The sequence below is a fragment of the Carcharhinus amblyrhynchos genome, chromosome 26 (genome assembly GCF_965287045.1).
Source record: "Carcharhinus amblyrhynchos chromosome 26, sCarAmb.v2.hapA, whole genome shotgun sequence".
Classification (NCBI taxonomy): Eukaryota; Metazoa; Chordata; class Chondrichthyes; order Carcharhiniformes; family Carcharhinidae; genus Carcharhinus; species Carcharhinus amblyrhynchos.
The window spans coordinates 2,234,616-2,255,828 of record NC_137349.1 but is presented as its reverse complement, the minus strand read 5'-3'; the positions used below and the strand labels follow the sequence as shown (position 1 = coordinate 2,255,828).

The following is a 21,213-nucleotide window of genomic DNA, read 5'->3' as shown; positions in this document are numbered from 1 at the left end:
AATTAGGGTGACACCTAACGTGGAAAGTGCATGTTACACACCAGATTTTAAATATAACTTCTCCCAGGACGTTACTCTTGGCGAGTCAGAGGGTACATTAATAGGGTTGTTGTGGGCTTAAGATGATGAGGAAAACGTTATATATCATACTTTGAGACAGTGTGGGTGATATGCATGTATTTTAATATATTGTAGATTGATATAGAGATGTAGATGAGTTGTGATTCAGTTGATACCATCTTCATGTGATGTCATTTTGCCCTGTGAATCAAAAGATGTGTTAACTTGATGTCATTAATGTAGCAGACACAGAAAATTTGTATAACCGTGTTCATCTGGGGCAACACAGTGGCAGAGTGGTCAGTGTTTCTGCCTCACAGTGTCAGGGATCTGGTTTCGATCCTGGTCTTGGGCATCTGTGTCTCGAGTTTGCAATTTCTCCCCTGTGTCTGCATGGGTTTCCTCCGGCTGCTCCGGATTCCTGCCACAGTTCAAAGATGTGTAGATTAGTCATGCTAAATTATGCCTTAGTGTTCAAAAATGTGCAGACTAGGTAACTTAGCTATGCTAAATTGCCCCTTAGTGTCTAAAAATGTATAGGTTAGGTGGATTAGTCATGATAAAGGCATGGGGTTATGAGGGCTAGGACAGAAGGGAGGGTCTGGGTGGGATGCTCTTTCAGAGAGTCAGTGCAGACTCGATGGACCGAGTGGCCTTTCTCTGCGCTGTAAGGATTCTATAATTCTGTGCCCTCCTCTGAGTCACAAGATTCAGTGTCAGAGTGAGCTGTGTGTGTCTCTTCTATTGATGTATAAATGCTGGCGTTGGACTGGGTAAACACAGTAAGAAGTCTCACAACACCAGGCTAAAGTCCAACAGGTTTATTTGGTAGCTTTCGGGGCTCTGCCCCTTCGTCAGATGAGGGGGAATTCTGATCACAAACAGAACATATAACGGCACACACTCAGTTTACAGAACACTGATTAGAATGCAAGTCTTTATAGCTAATCAAGTCTTAAAGGTGCAGACAATGTGAGTGGAGATAGCACTAAGCGTAGGTTAAAGAGATGTGTATTGACTCCAGACAGGACAGTAAGTGAGATGTTGCAAGCCCAGGCAAGTTACGGATAGTATGACATGAACCCAAGATCCTGGTTGAGGCTGTCCTCATGTCCGCACACATGACTTTAACCTGGTGTTGTGAGATTTCTTACTGTGTCTCTTCTATTGACAGCATTTCTGTATAATCGAATGGAAACGTTACCTGTGAGAGCCAGGAATCAGATTTCATGCTCTATCTGGATGTGTGGCCCATTCTGTCCTGTGGGCAGTTCAGAGAACTTTTACACCAGAAAGACAAAATGAAGGGTAGCAGACTTGAAGCTCTGTGTGTGCTGTTCTGTTCCTTATCTCTTGTAGAAACACTTCTAAGTGCAAAGTGTTGATATAATGCCCTTGTCAGGGAATAAATGATATGGGTGTTATTTATATGGAGCGCTTGACTTTAAAGACTGGGGTCACTTCTGTTCCAAGGCCAGGTGTAATATTAATGGCTGCTGAGGGAAACTCCCTTTCTCTGCCCCAGGCTTAGAGGAGTAACCCCAATCAAAGCAGTGTTTTCCCAGTCCTTTGCCAAGCATTCATAGAATCGTAGAATCCCTACAGTGCAGAAGGAGGGCCATTGAGTCTGCACAGGTTCTCTTACTCAGGTCCTCTCTTCCACCCTTTGCCTGTAACTCCACACATTTACCATGGCTAATTCCTCTAGCCTACAGATCCTGGGACGCAAGGGGCAATTTAGCATGGCCAATTCACCTAACTTGCACATCTTTGGAGTGTAGGAGGAAATTGGAGCACCTGGAGGAAACCTATGCAGACATGGGGAGAACATGTAAACTCCACACAAGACAGTGATGCAAGGCTGGAATCGAACCTGGGTCCCTGGCACTGTAAGGCAGCAGCGCTGACCACTGTGCTACTGTGCCCATTGGCCTCACTGAGTGCAACTGACAACTTAAAGCTTCAACAAGTAAATCGAGATTCCAAACTGATTTGATGTCAGATCCATTTCTGGCAGCAGGTCATTGGTCAGTTTGGAACAGTCCACGCCTGTACGCAGCAACACCAGGATTACAAGCAGGCATCTACTGAGAAATAGCAAGTAACATTTGTGCCACACAAAGCTAGACAGTGACCCTCTCCAACAAGGAAAAGTCTACCCATCTTTCTTTGATATTCAACAGGGTATTACCATTATTGAACCCTGCACTATTAACACCTGAGGGGTCACTATTGACTAGACATTTAACTGAACCAGCCACATAAACATTGTGGTTACAGGAATAGGTCGAATGCTGGTTATTCTACAGCGAGTGACTCATCTCCTGACTGTCCAAAGTCATTCCACTGCTCACAAGTCACAAGTGTGATGGAGATATATTGCCATTCCTTCAGTGTCACAGGTCATCATCCTGGCATTCCCTCCCTGACGGTAGTGTGGGAGTACCTTCATCAGACAAACTGCAGCCATTCAAAAAAGCAGCTCGCCATCACCTTCTCAAGGGCAATTAGAGATGTTTCATCCATCGTTCATTAACCTGGTGTGACACTGCCTTCAGCTCCAGTTTGTTTTAGCATTGTACGGTACAGTGTGAAAGCTTAATGGGCCATGTAGTCACAAAGCTGTAGTTCATGCATCAGTGAAAGAGAGCACCACAGTGATTGCAGTTGAACTGTCAGACAAACTCTAGTGACTTCCTTGATTCAGTTGATAAGCACACTGGCCTCTGAGCAACTCGGTACTGGGTTAATGTGCCAAGTAGAGACTGAGTGTAAAATGTAGGCTGACAGTGCAGCACTGGGAGAGTGTTGCCCTGCCATCTTTAAGATAAGGTATTAACCAAGGTACCACCTGAATGCTCAGATAAATGAACAAGAACCTATGAGGCCATTCCAAGAAGAGCAGTTAGGTTTTCCTGATGTCTTGGCCAGTTATCCTTCAAACACCCAGAATAGCTCTGAAGAGTCACACAGTCCTAAAAGGTTAACTCATAGAATCCCTACAAAAGGAGACCATTCGGTCCATCTCATCTGCACCAACCCTCCAACAGAGCATCTTATCCAGGCCCACCCTGCTGCCTTATCCTCATAATCTGCCTAACCTACACATCTTTGGGGTGGCACAGTGGTCAGCACTGCACCAGAGTCCCAGGTTCAATTCCGGCTTCGGGTCACAGTCTGTGTGGAGTTTGCACGTTCTCCCTGTGTCTCTGTGGGTTTCCTCTGGGTGCTCCGGTTTCCTCCCACAGTCCAAAGATGTGCAAGTTAGGTTGATTGGCCATGCTAAATTGCCCCTTAGTGTCGGGGGATTAGCAGGGTAAATGTGTGGAGTTATGGGAATAAGGCCTGGGTGGGATTGTGGTCGATACAGATTTGATGGGCCGAATGGCCCCCTTCTGTGCTGTAGAGTTTCTATGATTCTATGACTAAGGGGCAATTTTGCTACAGCCAATCCACCCAGAGGAAACCCATGCAGACACAGGGACAATGTGCAGACTCCACGCAGACAGTCATCCAAGGCTGGAATAAAACCCGGATCCTTGGTGCTGTGGGGCAGCAGTACTAACTACTGTGCTTCCGGGCCTTCCTGTTTCTCTCTCCACACATGCCGCCAGACCTGCTGAGTTTTTTCAGATTTCCATCATTTTGCTTTTATCTAGGATAAAGTCATCTGACCGTTTATATTTCATTGTGGTTTGTGGGATCTTGCTGTGCACAGATTGGCTTCTGTGTTTCCTACATTACAACAGTGACTACACTTCCAAAGTATTTCATGGGTTTGCAAAGCACTTTGCGAAGTTCTGAAGCAGCCAGTCATTTAGACTGTCTGCATTGTGAGTATGTCTTTATCAATATGATAAAAATCAGGTAAGCATATGAAACAATCACACAGAAACTGACACACAACTTCTAAAAATAATACACTTGCCCTGGGAACATATAGTTAAGGAAAAGAAAAACTTGCATTTCTATAGTGCCTTTCCCAGCCACCAGTCACGCCAAAATGTTTGACAGCCAGTGAAATACTTCTTGAAGTGTAGTCACCTGTTACAAAGGTGAAATAGTCCCAGTTGACCATAGGTTGTGTCTGGTGGTGATTTAACCCGAGGATCACACGTCTCAGGTGAGGGGCAGGGTTGAGAATTTGTGAAATTGTGATATTAGATTAGACACGCTTCCTATTTACCCGTTTCACTGGCTTTTGCAGAAGTGGCAGCACGATGGCACAGTGGTTTGCACTGTTGCCTTACAGTGCCAGGGACGCGGGTTCAAATCTGGTCTGACTGTGTGGACTTTGCACATTCTCCCCGTGTCTGTGTGGGTTTCCTCGGGGTGCTCCAGTTTCCTCCCACACGCCAAAGACGGGCAGGTTAGATTGATTGGCCACACTAAATTGATGCTAGTGTCAGGGGATTGGCAGGGTAAATATCTGGGGTTGCAGGAGTAGAGCCTGGGTGGGATTATGGCCAGTGCAGATTTGATGGGCCGAATGATCTCCTTCTGCACTGTAGGGATTCTATAAGTGTAGAATGGCTGATCTGATTTTACCTCCCATTGGAATTATCTCCGCAGAGTCCCATGTGGTGAGGGACTAACCCCCATCTGATCAGTCCTTGGTACAGTAGGTTTCTACTGTGTCTCCCTTGGTAAACTCACCATCTATTAAGGCCATCATGAATAACCTCAGCCGGTACAGGAATACACTGTTGGTGTCACAAACCAATATCCAGCCAACTCAGCTAATTGACTCCTGTTTTTATTTGGGAAACACGGGGGGAAATGGAGGCACAGCAATTAGCACTGCAGCCCCATAGCGCCAGGGATCCGGGTTCGAATCCCAGCTCGGGTCACTGTCTGTGCAGAGTTTGCACGTTCTCTCCGTGGGTTTCCTCCAGTTTCCTCCCATAGTCTGAAAGCTGGTTAGGTGCATTGGCCATGCTAAATTCTCCATCAGTGTATGCCAGAATGTGGCAACTCTGGGATTTTCACAGTAACTTCATTGCAATGTTAATGTAAGCCTACTTGTGACACTAATAAATAAACTTTTATAAACAAGCAGCAGCCAATTTGCGCACAGCAGGATGACACAAAACAGCAAAGTAATAACGAGCAGATAGTAATTCTTTTGGGATGTTTATTGAAGGGTAAATATCGACCTGGACACATGGGATAACTCCCCTTGCGCGATCTTGTAACAGTGGCGCAGGATTTTTCTTGCCTTCACCCTGACAGGACAGATACTGTGGTGCCGCACTTTCCAAATCCCACGAGAATCTTGTTAGCGCTAACTGTACATAATGAATGCTTATTAAATTGAATAGGTCACACAGCGGTGGGTAATCTTCCAGCTTTTGTTTGTCACTATGGTTTCAGAAATTTAATCTTTTTGACAGACCCTCGAGAAAGGGAAAATGTCGCGATACAGATTGCTTTTTCAAAAAAGATATTAATTTCCTCTCAAATCGGTGGATGTTGTGAAGGAAGATCATCAGGCGGGAAACTCTGCGCACAGATAAAGCTTCTTAACCTCATTTCCTGCTCATTCACACGATTGAGATCCCCCTCCGCCCCCCACCAGTTGTTCAGCCCTCGGGCTGTAAGCAGCCTGCTGGCCAGCCTCCTGTGTGCCCACTGTATGGCTGTGCTCGAGTATCCCAAGGTTTTCTCTGAGTGTTTCCCAGGCCCTTCAGATAATGGGGTGTTGGGAATCCCATTGTGCTTAACGCGGCCTATTAAACCTTCAGCAGCCTATTGAAAAGACCTGCCTGCATTAATTGGTGCTGGAATTGCTAATGTTGCTATTGACAATCCACCAACTGTTAATTCAAGGCCTTTCCTCCTTATTTGTTTTGCATTTCGAGTGGCTCTGGACTGTTAACCCACCACGACTGGGATTTTTTAAATGCCACTGGTCTGAGTGAGGGCCTCCTCGCTTGACCTGGGCAGTCAGACTCTGAGATTTTCTTCCCTCTTTGCCCCATGTTTGATTTTAATTTGGCTTGATTTGATTTATTATTGTGATGTGGAGTTGCCGGCGTTAGTCTGGGGTAGGCACAGTAAGTAACCTCACAACATCAGGTTAAAGTACAACAGTAGCACGAGCTTTCAGGTGACCAGATGAAGGAGCGGCGCTCCGGAAGCTCGTGCTACCAAATAAACCTGTTGGACTTTAACCTGGTGTTGTGGGACTACTTACTGATTTATTATTGTCACATGTATCAGTATTTCTTGCACACTACACAGACAAAAGATACCCTTCATACGGAAGGAAAGGAGAGGGTGCAGAATGTAGTGTTACAGTCACAGCGAGGGTGTAGAGAAAGATCAACTTAATGTAAGGTAGGTCCATTCAAATGCCTGACAGCAGCAGGGAAGAAGCTGTTCTTGAGTCGATTGGTACATGTTCTCAGACTTTTGTATCTTTTTCCCAACGGAGGACAGTGGAAGAGAATGTCCGGGATGTGTGAGGTCCTTAATTATGCTGGCTGTTTTTCTGAGGCAGTGGGAAATGTAGACAGAATCAGTGGATGGAAAGCTGGTTTGCATGATGGACTGGGTGTGATGGACTGGGCTACATTCATGACCTTTTGCAGTTTCTTGTGGTCTTGGACAGAGAGGTGCCAAACTAAGCTGTGATATAACCAGAAAGAATGCTTTCTATGCTGCATCTGTAAAAGTTGCTGAGAGTCATAGCGGACATGCCAAATTTCCTTAGCCTCCTGAAGAAGTAGAGGCGTTCGTGGACTTTCCACGTTGGCTGTTTTGCCAATCCAGGTACGTGATGGGCCAAGATGGTGGGATTGTAAAACCCAGTGCCCTATTAATATTGCAGTGGTTGAAACCGCTCCCTCGCAAGGAACGAAAATACACAAAAGTCACATTAAAATGACACATTCCAAATGTTCAGTGACGTTATTTTGAATCGATGAGAATATATTGGGCATCAGTCTCACTTTGCACAAAGTGATATAATTGTGATATTGGATTAAACGTGCTTCCTGACTTCCACTTTCACTGACTTTAGCAGAAGTGTAGAATGGCTGATCTGATTTGGGTGGCATGGTGCCACAGTGGTTGGCACTGCTGCCTCACAGCACCAGGAACCCGGGTTCAATTCCAGCTTCGGGTCACTGTCTGTGTGGAAGTTGTATGTTCTTCCCATGTCTGCATGGGTTTCCTCCCACAGTTCAAAGATGTGCACATTAGGTTGATTGGCTGTGCTAAATTGCCTCTTAGTGTCAAAGAGATTAGGAAGGTTAGTGCATGGAGTTACGGGGATCGGATCTGGGTGTGATTGTTGTTGATGCAGGCTCGATGGGCTGAATGGCCCCCTTCTCCACTGTAGATTCTTTGATTTTACCCCCAAAATCGGAATGATCTCCACAGAGTCCTGCGTGGGGAGGCACTAACCCATTTCCGATCAGTCCTTGGCACAGTGGATTTCTGTTACGGCTCCCTTGCCAACTCATCATCTATAAAGGCCTCTTTCAAAATGTACACAAGCTCACAAACACTGTGACCATACACAGCAGCCATTTCCTCCTCCAGATCTTTCCATGGTCTTTGCCCGTTGGCACAGAAATCCATTCAAAGGCACGGTCAACTTTAATCTCTGTCACCGAAGAGCACGTTTAGGCAGCATCCCAAGGCTCAGTGTGCATCTTGGTGGAATCTCTTCAGCCCTTGCTTTCTCAGGAACTGCTCTACGCTGTCAGGGATTACAGTTTGCTGTCCTCTGCTGGCCGTCTCAAAACGAGCTGCAGCTTCACTGCTGGGTTCTGAGTGTTTTATCCCTCCATGTCAGTCTCACTGCGAGTTTATACTGAAACAATCAAACCCCCGCTCAATGTAGGATACGCTGAATTCAAGGTTCTGTTTAGACCTCACTACATCAAAGCAAAATTGAATCACTTATCAGCAGTGTAACAATATAAACAAGAACATCAGACATAGAACGATAGACCTAACTCTTATTTCTCCTCTTAACCAGTAGCTGACCAGCATCAGAGGCTTGACAACCATCAGTTAGTCAATCTGGGATCAAAATCCTGGTGTGTGTCCCTGTCTCACTTAACATTGGGCCTTCTTGCTTTCAAACCCAATGGAGTTGGGTTTAGCAGGGTAAGGGTGGCACAGTGATTAGCACTGCTGCCTCACAGTGTCAGGGATGGGGGTTCAATTCCCAGCTTGGGTCACTGTCTGTGTAGAGTCTGCACCGAGTTCTCCCCGTATCCGCGTGGGTGCTCCGATTTCCTCCCACAGTCTGAAAGACGTGCTGGTTAGGTGCATTGGCCATGCTAAATTCTCCCTCAGTGTAGCCGAACAGATGCTGGAATGTGGTGACTAGGGGATCTTCACAGTAACTTCATTGCAGCGTTAATGTAAGCCTACTTGTGACACTAATAAATAAACTTTAAATTTGTTGGGGTTAGGGGATAGGGCCTGGGTAGGATTGTTGTCAGTGCAGGCTCAATGGGCCAAATGGCCTCCTGCACTGTAGCGATTCTGTGAGCCTATCTTTATAAGTTGCACTTGATGGACAAAAATGTTAAAAGATGCCTCACAGACTCAGAATCAGAAAGGAGTTGAATGTTGGGCTAGGGAAGATGTTGGGGATATGTGACCAAAAGAGGTGTAGTAAGTAAGCCTAACATTGGACACATACGTGAGGAATGGCCAAGTGAGGATGTGCCACACTGATACGTCCTGGCAGCTGCTTTCCAGAATTACAAGGATTGTACAGGAGAAAGAGAAAGGGTGACTTAAACAAATCAGTGAGTACCTTGTACATTTTTCAGAGCAACTTTAGTACAGGCCTGAATCTAGCTCAGCCATCTACCTGGTTTGTGTAGCCTGTATGAGATTGGTTTGCAATAGGGAGTGTTGTACTCGCTAGAAAAAGAGACTAAATAATACAACTACCACAGATCCTCTGAAAGTAGATCTCAAGCTGGTCAGTAAATCTGTATGAACTGACCACTCTGTGAGCACCATTGTTGGCTTGCCTCTTGAGGTCAGGACCCTTCTGATTTGGTTGCTAAGGAACATGACAGCAGGCCAGCGGCAGCAGCTATTTAACTTTGATTTGAAATGTGTGAGTAGAAAGGGGTGGGGTGGGGGGAGGGTTTAAAAAAACGAATGGGAAGCGGTTCAGTTTAACACGCCCCACATGGAGCGCCGTTGCGATGACCACCTTTTATAATCATCCGAAATGGGCCAAGTGGTGATTGGGCCCTTAATTGCTGCCAAATGGCCAATCAAAGTGCTGGCAGGAGCCAGGCCTGTTAGCATTTGTCGAGGAGGCTTGTCAACCCATCGTGGTAAAGCAATGATGCAACCGGGACTTTGTAAACAGCTCGATTAGAGCGCAGATCATTTGGAAGACAGTTTATAGTTCTTTCGGATCAGGAGCTGAGACAGCGCAGGGAGATACAAAGACAGTGTCGAGTGTTCCTTTGATAAAAGCCAAACTCAGTGCGAGGCTAAAAATAGTGATATTGCTTCATTTTGTTTGGCCATTATAACCTCTCTTCTTCTTAACAGCCAGTCCCCTATTGAGATAACCCTCGCGGACGATTAAATTACCACAGTGCCCTCTGTTGCTGTTATAGTAGATGGTTCATTAGAACCAAGCAATCTAATTGGCAGGTCAGTGGGTACTAATGCCCAGTAGAAGTCTGCCTCCTGTAATCCAATTTAAATATTATTGTACAGCTCTTACACATCCTTAAAGGGGCGACACACACTGAAGGATTTGTCCTATCGCAGGGCTTGCCAACTTCATGTTTTAAAGTTTATCTATTAGTGCCAAAGTAAGAGTACATTAACACTGCAATGAAGTTATTGTGAAAATCCCCTAGTCGCCACACTTCAGCACCTGTTTGGATACACTGAAGGAGAATTTAGCATGGCCAATGCACCTAACCCTCATGTCTTTTGGACTGCGGAGGAAACAGGAGCACCCGGAGGAAACCCACAGGGATGTGGGGAGAATGTGCAGACTCCACACAGACAGTGACCCAAGCCAGGAATCGAACCCAGATCCCTGGTGCTGTGAGGTAGCAGTGCTAACCCACTGTGCCATCGTGCAGCCCGTACGCTGCAATGAGGGAACACAGTGTCGACTGATGTTCTTATTTCTTATCTCGTGCCTCAGTTATTTTTTTTATTCATTGGACATGGGCGTTGCTGACAGGGCCAGTATTTATTGCCCATCCCTAATTGCCCTTGAACTGAGTGGCGTGCTAGGCCATTTCAGAGGACAGACGAGAGTCAACCAGATTGCTGTGACTCTGGAGTCACGTGTAGGCCAGACTGGGTAAAGATGGCAGATTCCCTTCCCTAGAGGATATCAGTGAACCAGATGGATTTTTCCGACAATGGTTTCATGATCCTCAGTAGATTCTTAATTCCAGATATTTTTATTGAATTCAGATTCCACCATCTGCCATGACGAGATTCAAACCCAGAACATTCGCTGAGTTTCTGGATTAATAATCTGGTGATAATACCTCTAGGCCATCACCTCCCAAGCAGTTAAGTTCCAGTAACCTTGTTTGTTCGTGTGCCACTTTTGCCAGATGTGCTGAAGGTTTGGTGAGTAATTCTGGTGCTGTGGATTACGCGACTGGTTGCATTCATTCCCTGCACTCAGGAACACAATCACATTCAACCAGTCTTGGCATCGGACATCATTGTGGGCTTGTCCCTATCCTTAGCTGACCTCATGACCTAGATAATTTGCAACGCTAAAGAAACAAGGGGCTTGATTTTTAACCTCCAATTGAGATGGGTGGGCACGAGATTGTGCCTATCCCCTAGCTCCATCCCTCCCTGGGCGATTTTCTCCAAAGGTAGAATGGGAGGGGTGTGATGGCAGGTTAAGAATTCTGAGGGAGTGGTTAGCAGGCAGTTGTGGTCCATCAGATTTAAATCAGCGCCAGGTTTAAAAGGAGGCCTGGTGTAGACAGCGGGCAGCGTCTGAGCGGGTAGCGGAGTGAGAGGGAAGCAGAGTGAGCTACTAGGGCTTAATATCAAAAAGGGCTTGAAAGAAAAAAGGCCAGGTGAGTTCGTTTGAAAAACAAAAAAAACAAAAAAAAATTTTTTCAAAACTACTACAGTAAATAATGGAGGGGCATGTGATGTGTGGTTTCTGTATGATGTGGGAACTGGTGGACCCTAGGGTTCATCCCAGTGACCATGTCTGCAGTAAGTGCAGGTTGCTGGAGGAGCTCCAGCTCAGGGTAAATGAGCTGGCCTCTGAGCTACAGACACTGAGGCTCATCAAGGGGAGAGAGGGTGCCATTGTCAATGGGGTGCAAGTGACATCCACCCCCCCTAGACTGGCTAACTCTAAGGGTCAGGGACAAGAGGGGGCTACTGGGAAGAGGAAGGGGGGTGAGGAGCGGAGGCCTCAGCCTCTTAATCTGCATAACAGGTTTGAGGTTCTTGCTTCCAAGTTGGACGAGAACGAGGCAGGTGAGGTTGGTGAGCAAGCTGCACACGGTACAGTGCTGCAGCAGGACATAGGCAAAGAGAAAAGGAAAAGGAACGTAGTAGTGATTGGGGATAGTGGGGTGAAGGGTATTGACACTGTCCTTTGTCACAATGACAAAGTGCACAGAAGGGTGTGTTGTCTGCCTGGTGCTCGGGTACGGGATGTCGCAGCTGGGCTGCAGAGGAACCTGGAGTGGGAGGGTGAGAATCCGGTCGTTGTGGTATATGTGGGTGCCGGCGACGTAAGCAAAATGCAGACTGAGGATCTGGGGAGGGAGTATGAAAAGCTTGGAATGGAATTAAAGAGTAGAACCGACAAGGTGGTTATCTCTGGGCTACTGCCTGAACCGTGTGCAGATGGGCGTAGGGTTGACAGGATTAAGGAAGTGAATGGGTGGCTCAGGGATTGGTGTGGGAGGAATGGGTTTGAATTTATGGGGCATTGGCACCAGTATTGGGGTAGGTGGGACCTGTTCGGGAGGGATGGGGTTGGTCTGAACCGTGCTGGGACCAGAGTGCTGGCGAATCGAGTAAAGAGGACTGTAGACAGGGCTTTAAACTAATTAGGGGGGAGGGAGGGTGTGAGGGTAGGTGACCTTACAAGGTCTAAAGTTAAGGAGAGTGTACATGTAGGGGAAGAGGCCGAGGATGTCCCAATAATAGAGGGAGTAGGGGGCGTGAGTATAGTTGGTGGCGTTGCGGCAAATAGGATCCAGGTGAAGGCTGGGATGAAAGCACTTTATCTGAATGCACGAAGCATTCGGAATAAAGTGGATGAGCTGATGGCGCAGATCGACACAAATGGATACGATCTGGTGGCCATTACAGAGACGTGGCTGCAGGGTGACAGGGGCTGGGAGCTGAATGTACAGGGCTATCAAGTGTTTAGGAAGGATAGGCAGGAGGGAAAAGGGGGGGGCGTAGCTCTACTGATTAAGGATAGCATCACGGTGGTAGCAAGGGATGATATTGGAGCCAAGGAGCAGAGGGTGGAATCGTTGTGGGTGGAGATTAGGAACAGCAAAGGGAGGAAGACGCTGGTGGGTGTCGTCTATAGGCCCCCGAATAATGATCTGGAGGTGGGGCGGGCTGTTAACGCGCAAATAAGTGCGGCGTGCAGGAATGGGACGGCCATAGTTATGGGGGATTTCAATCTGCATATTGATTGGTCGACCCATGTTGGACGTGGGGGGCTCGAGGAAGAGTTCTTGGAATGCTGCTGGGATAGTTTCCTCGAACAGTGTGTGTTGGAGCCGACGAGGGAGCGAGCTATCTTGGATCTGGTGCTATGTAATGAAGCGGGTAGAATTAGGGACCTTGTGGTGAAGGATCCTCTTGGGGAGAGTGATCATTGTATGGTGGAGTTTCTGGTGCAGATGGAGGAGGAGAAAGTGGGTTCCCGGACACACGTCCTTTGTTTGAATAGAGGGAAATACGGTAGGATGAGAGAAGAATTGGCGAATGTGGACTGGGAGAGCGCGTTGGAGGGAGGGTCTGTTGAGGAGCAGTGGAGGATCTTTAAGGAGATCTTTCTTGGTGCTCAACGGAAATTTATTCCGATGGTCAAAAAGGATAGTAGGAGGAGAGGTAATAAGCCGTGGATAACAAAGGAGGTGAAGGAAAGTGTTAAACTAAAAGTGGAGGAATTTAGAGTAGCTAAGAGTAGTGGGAGAGAAGAGGATTGGGAGAGGTTTAAATGTCAACAAAGATTGACAAAGAAGTTGATAAGGAAGGGTAGGAGAAACTATGAAGCTGGGCTAGCGCTTAATATAAAAAAGGATAGCAAGAGTTTTTATAAATATATAAAAAGGAAGAGGCTGGCTAGGGTGAATGTTGGTCCTTTAGAGGATGAGAAAGGGGACCTAGTGGTAGGGGATGGGGATATGGCTAAGGTATTGAATAACTTTTTTGTTTCTGTCTTCACGGAGGAGGACGTGAATAATTTGCCGGGTGTTAGCGATAGAAAGGTGGTAGGACTGGAGGGTCTTAATGACATTACTGTTACTAGAGAGGTGGTGCTCGACAGACTGGAGGGGCTGATTGTGGACAAGTCCCCAGGACCGGATGGAATGCATCCGAGGGTTCTGAAAGAAATGGCGGAGGTGATAGTGGATGCCTTGGTGGTTATTTTCCAAACGTCGCTGGATTCCGGGGAAGTGCCGGATGATTGGAAAACGGCTAATGTTACGCCATTGTTTAAGAAGGGTGCCAGGCAAAAGGCGGGGAATTATAGGCCGGTTAGTTTAACGTCTGTGGTGGGTAAAATGTTAGAATCTGTCATTAAGGAGGAAATTGCGAGGCATCTTGAAGGGAATTGCTTGATAGAGCAGACGCAGCACGGTTTCATTAAAGGGAAGTCGTGTCTGACAAATTTACTGGAGTTCTATGAGGATGTGTCTAGGGCGGTGGATAGAGGAGAGCCGGTGGATGTGGTCTTTCTGGATTTTCAGAAGGCGTTTGACAAAGTGCCTCACAAGAGGTTATTGCAGAAGGTCGAGGGACATGGAGTTGGGGGTAGGGTGTTAGCGTGGATAGAGGATTGGTTGTCAAATAGGAGGCAGAGAGTGGGGGTCAACGGGTGCTATTCGGATTGGCGGATGGTGACTAGTGGAGTGCCCCAGGGGTCGGTGCTGGGGCCTCAGCTTTTTACCATTTATATAGATGATCTGGAGGAGGGAACCGAGTGTAGAGTGTCGAAATTTGCTGATGACACCAAGATTGGGGGAACGGCAAATTGTGCGGAGGGTGTGGAGAGTCTACAGAAGGATCTAGATAGGCTGGGCGAATGGGCCAGGAAATGGCAAATGGAATTTAATGTTGGCAAGTGTGAGGTGGTCCACTTTGGTAGGAAAAATGGTAGGAAGGACTATTACTTACGGGGCGAAAAACTGCAGCAGGCGACGGTGCAGAGGGACCTCGGGGTCCTTGTGCATGAGTCGCAAAAACCCAGCTTGCAGGTGCAGCAGGTGGTCAGGAAGGCGAATGGGATGCTGGCCTTCATAGCGAGGGGGATTGAATATAAAAGTAGGGAGGTCTTGCTGCAGCTGTATAGGGCATTGGTGAGGCCGCAACTGGAGTACTGTGTGCATTTTTGGGCGCCGCACCTGCGCAAAGATATTTTGGCCTTGGAGGGAGTGCAGAGGAGGTTTACTAGGCTGATACTGGAGTTGAGGGGGTTGAGCTATGAGGAGAGGCTGAATAAACTGGGCTTGTACTCGTTAGAGTTTAGAAGAATGAGAGGAGATCTCATTGAGACGTTTAAGATGATGAATGGGATGGATAGGATAGAGGTGGAAAGACTCTTCCCGCTCAAAAAAGACAATAGGACTAGGGGGCACAGCCTCAAGATAAAAGGGGGGCGGTTTAGAACGGAGTTGAGGAGGAACTTCTTCACTCAAAGGGTGGTGAATCTCTGGAATTCTCTGCCCGTTGAAGTGGTGGAGGCTGCCTCGCTAAATATTTTTAAGACGCGGGTTGATGGGTTTTTGATAGGAGAGGGGATTAAGGGTTATGGGGAGAGGGCGGGAATGTGGAACTGAGCAGCGACAGATCAGCCATGATCTTATTGAATGGCGGGGCAGGCTCGAAGGGCTGGATGGCCTACTCCTGCTCCTATTTCTTATGTTCTTATGGTTGAGTAGAGACTACCCACTCACAAGAGACAGATAGCAAATGATGATAGTTAATGGTCTGTTGAGGCCAATTGTGGGATTTTCTAGGTGGCCTCCAGCATCCTACAGGCAGCTGGGCAATGGGGAGACGCCATGAGGCAGTCTCTTGGTGGTAAACTGGGGAGCCAGCATTCCAAGCAGACCTGGAGGAGCAACCAACTCGCCTGCTTCAGCTGTCGCCACAGGCCACCTGAGGAAGGGGTTTCCTTAGATACGTGTGGCCTGGCTGCAAAGGCTTTTTAAATTAATCTTGATTTTAAAGAGGTTGGGGTTCTTTGGACACCATCTTTCTTACCTAGCTGCCTTGATATCCTGTTAGTTGATGATGAACCTGCCCTCCGGCCACGGATTGGCCAACCTGACGAAGCTGACATTTGATTGACTATTCCCCATAAAGGGGCTTCTAACCCCAACTGAGCCTGTTAGCAGGGAGCCTAAAGCCTGCAGGATCAATCCTGCATCTTCCCTCCCCTAAACCAGAAACTCTTGATCCAGATCAGTGGGGGATTTGTCAAGGTAAAAACCTAACTTGCAACGGTCAGGCTGTTACAAAGCCCTGGGGTTTATGCCTGGAGGCCAGGAGAGGGAAGAGGGAGGGTCGGGGTTTGATGTAATGGAAGATGGGCAGACAAAAAAAATTGGGTGGGCTGGTGTGAGTAGGGTGGAATGCCTGTCACATTCCAACTGCCATTTTACCAGTGGCGGGGAAGGTGTCCTATCCTGAGGCAAATTGAGGCACTAATCTAAAAAGGGTAATGGACCCACTCAGGGTCTTGCTTTATAACAGGGCTCAGTATACAAGCTCCACATGGTTGGCTAGTTACCAATCCCCAGGGAGCTTGTATTGAATGAGCCCAACTGGGAGATCAATTAGTGAATCCCCATGCAGATCATGGGGGTTATCACACTGTCCTTACCTAGCCTGACCTACATGTGACTCCAGGTGGACTCATAACTGTCCTTAAAAATGGCTTGGCAAACCAAGGGTAGTTAGAGATGGGCATTGGAACACAATACCAGCGACACCTACTATTAAAGAATAAAGGAAAAAGAGGCCTCCATACAGCAGTATCACTTACTCAGAACACCGCATGTGAAATGTTCTATACTTATGGATGTTTTATATAGTGAAGGACGATATACCTGCACCTCTCATTCAATAACGTCTGATGTTGTAGAAAAACTCACAGGCCCTGGCGCAGACACCATTCACCATCCCCGTTCTAATGCTGCGTGATATAAATAATGAGTTTGCTGCTGTGTGTTGCCATTCACTTGTGAATTCTGCAATTCCTGGATGACTTTTAATCTAAGCACACACAAGAAATGAGAAACAAAATTATCCAAAAATCCCAAGGCCCACAAATTGTAGCATCAATGTGATGCAAAATTCCAAATAAATCTGTTTCCACCCAGGTAGTAATATCCACAGGAAGTAAGCGTGAAGAATAAAGACTGGTAAGTATAGGGACAGACATATTTACAGGCAGACACTGCCAGTTTGTGTAGTCAGTGGGCTTTGCCATGAGCCAGGCATGCTGAATTATCAGATATGGATTGCCCAGGGCTCCCTGGTATGGGTGCCCCGTGGCAAGGTTCCTCATTGGCAGACTAGGTTCAGAAAATGGTCTTTCAGAGAATTGGGCTGGAATTGTCTGACCTCACCCGTGGCTGCAATTCTCCAGTCCTGCTGCAGTAAATGGAGTTTTATCTGAGCGCCAAATTCTCCATTCCTGCTGGCAGCAGAGGGGGGGAACAAACAAGAGTGGAAAAATCCCCCCCCCAAGTATTTAGAATCAGACTGAAATATCGCCAACACAGTTTTGTCCTTGTCCATTTGTTTTAGGGTGAAGTTGATGATCCGTTTTAAAATTAATTAATTAAAGTTGTAAGTTTGTTAGTGCTACAAGAAGGTTTCCATCAACACTGCAATGAAGTTACTGTGAAAATCCCTGAGTCGCTACACTGGGACACTTGTTCGGGTACACTGTGGGAGAATTTAGCATGACCAATGCACCTAATCAGCAGGACTAGAGGGCACAGCCTCAAAATAAGGAGGGGGGTGCAGTTTAGAACGGAGTTGAGGAGGAACTTCTTCACTCAAGGGGTGGTGAATCTCTGGAATTCTCTGCCCGTTGAAGTGGTGGAGGCTGCCTCGTTGAATATATTTAAGTCACGGGTAGATAGATTTCTGATAGACAAGGGAATTAAGGGTTATGGGGTGAAAGGGTTATGGGGTTATTGGCGTTTATTGGTAGGGGGATTGAATTTAGGAGCCGCAACGTCATGTTGCAACTGTACAAAACTCTGGTGCGGCCGCACTTGGAGTATTGTGTGCAGTTCTGGTCCCCACATTATAGGAAGGATGTGGAGGCATTGGAGAGGGTGCAGAGGAAGTTTACCAGGATGTTGCCTGGTATGGAGGGAAGGTCCTATGAGGAGAGACTGAGGGATTTGAGGTTGTTTTCGTTAGAAAGAAGGCGGCTAAGTGGGGACCTTATTGAAACATATAAGATGATTAGAGGTTTAGATAGGGTGGATAGTGATAGCCTTTTTCCTCGGATGGAGAAAGCTAGCACGAGGGGGCATAGCTTTAAATTAAGGGGTGGTAGATATAGGACGGATGTCAGGGGTAGGTTCTTTACCCAGAGGGTGGTGAGGGATTGGAATGCCCTGCCTCCTGCAGTTGTAGATGCGCCTAGTTTGGGGGCGTTTAAGAGATCCGTGGATAGGTTTATGGATGGAAAGGGATTGGTTTAGGTTAGAGGGTCATTGCTTTTTTAATTGGTCGGCGCAACATCGTGGGCCGAAGGGCCTGTTCTGCGCTGTAATGTTCTATGTTCTACATTCTAAAGCGGGAAAGTGGAACTGATCCACTTCAGATCAGCCATGATCTTATTGAATGGCGGGGCAGGCTCGAGGGGCGAGATGGCCTACTCCTGCTCCTAGTTCTTATGTTCTTATCTTTCGGACTGTGGGAAGAAACCGGAGCACCCAGAGGAATCCCATGCAGACGTGGGAAGAACATGCAGACTCCAAACAGACAGTGACCCAAGCTGGAATTGAACCTGGGTCCCTGGAGCTGAGAGGCATCAGCAATAACCACTGTGCTGATCCTTTAGTTTAAAATCTGTGGCTGGAAAGTTACGGCCATTCACTCCAGTGGGATTTCCTTATCCCGTCACAGTGAACTGAGATTTGACTGGGCACCAAATTCTCCGACTTTGTTGCAGCTGGAGTGTGGCGTGAGCGGCCGTTAAGATGGTGCTTTGTAATGAAATATAGCAGAAGGGAAGGAGAGAGAGAGAGATTTCATAAAGCCAACCTCAGAGAGTTGGCTACTGATATTGTGAGGAACATTGTTATGGTCTTTGTTTTGTATCTGCCTTATGCATATCTTCTTAAACCATTGTCTCTTTTCTCACCAGGACAGCGATGGCGATAAGAGTGATGATAACTTGGTCGTGGATGTTTCAAATGAGGTTTGTAAGCGTTCTTAGTAATTTCGCTTTGTTACCATTTTTAGTTTAACAAATCTGAGACGCTAAGAAGTTTGGTCTGACTTTGTAATAAATATACACATAAATATAAATATATATGTAAAATGATGTGGTCGATCAGAAAACACACTAATCCTGCAACTGATTTGCATTTTCTAAGAAACTGATGAAAGTTGAAATCTTGAAGGGTAAACAAAATGAAGATGTTTCCACTTATGGAGGAAACCAAAAGTAAGGGACATAAATATAAGATCGCTATTATTAAACTCAATAAAGAATTCAAAGAAAAGCTTTTTTCCCAGAGAATGGTGATAAGTGTAGAAGTTGCAACCACCTGGTGTGGTGGAGATGAACAGCGTTGATGTGTTTAAGGGAAAGTAGATCGATATATGAAGGAGAAAGGAATTGAGAGATTTGCTGATGGGCTGATATCAAATAGGGTGTGGAGTATAAAGACTGGCGAGGATTATTTGGGTTGAATGGCCTGTTTCTGTACTATACACTTTGCATGTATCTACATTCATTTCTAAAAACACCATTGTTCTCTTCTGGAATATGTAACCCTTGAGTTTATAGAATCCTGACAGCAGAATGAGGCTATTCAGCCCATTGAGCAACAACTGACAACAATCCCACCCAAACCCTATCCCCCTATTTACCCGACTCATCTGCTTAAAACTAATGGATAATTTAGCAATGGCCAATCCACCCAACCTGCACATCTTTGGAGTGTGGGGAGAAAGCTGAACACCTGGAGGAAACCCGTGCATATACAGGGAGAATGTGCAGTCCTGACACAGACAGTGACCCGAGGCTGGAATTGAGCCCAGGTCCCAGGTGCTGTGAGCTAGCAGTGTAACCACTGCGCCACTGTGTTGCTCTGAGTTTCTTTATGCAAATAATCAGTTCTTTCTTGATTTCCACCGATTTGATGTGCTTTTTTATATCTTGGTACAGTGAAGAGTATTTTGTCTCACAAACTATGTGGAACTTGCAAGCGCATCGATTGAGACTAACAGCATGTAAGACCTCTCCTCGAGAGGAGCTTTGTTCAAACAGGAAGGGTGAGGCAGGAGGGACTGCTAACAGACTGAGTTTGGGAAATGTGCAGTTCCTATCGGAACCTGCTTTGTGTCTGTTGGTCAGGGTGAACAGAATGAAGGGTGCACGCAGGAAGGAGATGCACCATACTGCTGTTCCAACAGCCTGATATCCTTTATGTTAATTATAAAGTAGCAGCACAGAAATGAGCCATTTGAACCAACAGATCCATGGCAGAGTTTTTCCGCCACATGAACTTCCTCCCAGATTTCTTGATCGAACCCCATCAACATAGCCTTCTGCCCCTGCCCCATTATGTGCTAATCTGGCTTCCCTTGAATACATCAATCATATTCACTTCAACCACTCAGTCTGGTAGCAGGTCTTGTGAATCAATTCCTCATTGGATTTATTAGAGACTCTCTCAGATGTATAACTCCCAATTTTTGATCTTGTTTATAAGTACAGCGGTAAGTTGGCACAGTGGTTAACACTGCTGCCTCACAGTGCCAGGGACCTGGGTTTGATTCCTGGCTTGTTCCACACACTCTCTATGTGAAATATGCATGTTCTCCCCGTGTCTGCATGGGTTTCCTCCGGGTGCACTGGTTTCCTCTGACAGTCCAAAAGACATGCTGATTAGGCATATTGGTCATGTTAAATTCTCCCTCAGTGTACCTGAACAGGTACCAGAATATGGTGACTAGGGGATTTTCACAATAACACCATTGCAGTGTTACTGTAAGTCTACTTGTGACTAATAAATAAATAAACTTTAAGTGGAAGTATTTTCACTGTGTCTGCCATGTCAAGCCCTCTCATAAACCTGACAACCCCTACTGGGTTACTCCTCGAGGAAAGAGCCCCAGCCTTTCCAGTTTTTGCTGACAGGTACAACTTCTGGTACCATCCTAGTGACTGTTTTGTCCCCTTTCTATAATATAGAGCTCAGGACTGTTCACATTATTCCTGGTTCATACAGCAGAGAGCCAGGCTATTTCTGATCCATTGACTCTGTTTGAATGCAGGACCCATCGTCTCCGCAAGGCAGCCCATCCCATTCACCCCGTGGAAATGGGATCGACAAGTTTCACCTTTTGAGAAAGGATGCTCCGAGCAGCCCCGCGTCCCTGGCTTCCTCACGCAGCACGCCACCTGCCAAATCCAAAGAGCCGGGCCTAGTAAGTAGGATGAGTTTCTTTAGATTTCCAAATGAAGTACGTACCTGGGCTGAAGCCATGGTTCTGTGGATAGCACTCCCACCTTTGCAACAGCTGATCGTGGGTTCAAGTGTCACAGTACAGGTTTGAGCACAAAATCTAGGCCAACAGTCCAGTGCTGCACTGTCAGAGCTGTTAACTTTCAATTGAGAGATCCCATCAGCTCTCTCACATTCTCTGTTTCACAAAGAGACTGGGTAATTCCCCCTGGTGCTCTGGCAGATG

General features: G+C 46.6%; 1 protein-coding gene across 5 annotated transcripts in view; it reads left to right on the top strand.

The window, feature by feature from the left end:
• The window catches only part of LOC145358766 (transducin-like enhancer protein 4), a 204,940-nt gene that overhangs the window by 159,836 nt on the left and 23,891 nt on the right, over positions 1 to 21,213 (top strand). For all 5 annotated transcript variants that reach the window (XM_080213033.1, XM_080213030.1, XM_080213032.1 and 2 more), the window contains exons 10-11: positions 18,656 to 18,709; positions 20,797 to 20,949. In XM_080213033.1, the coding sequence (XP_080069159.1) occupies positions 18,656 to 18,709; positions 20,797 to 20,949 (207 nt within the window). The remainder of the gene's footprint in view (positions 1 to 18,655; positions 18,710 to 20,796; positions 20,950 to 21,213) is intronic.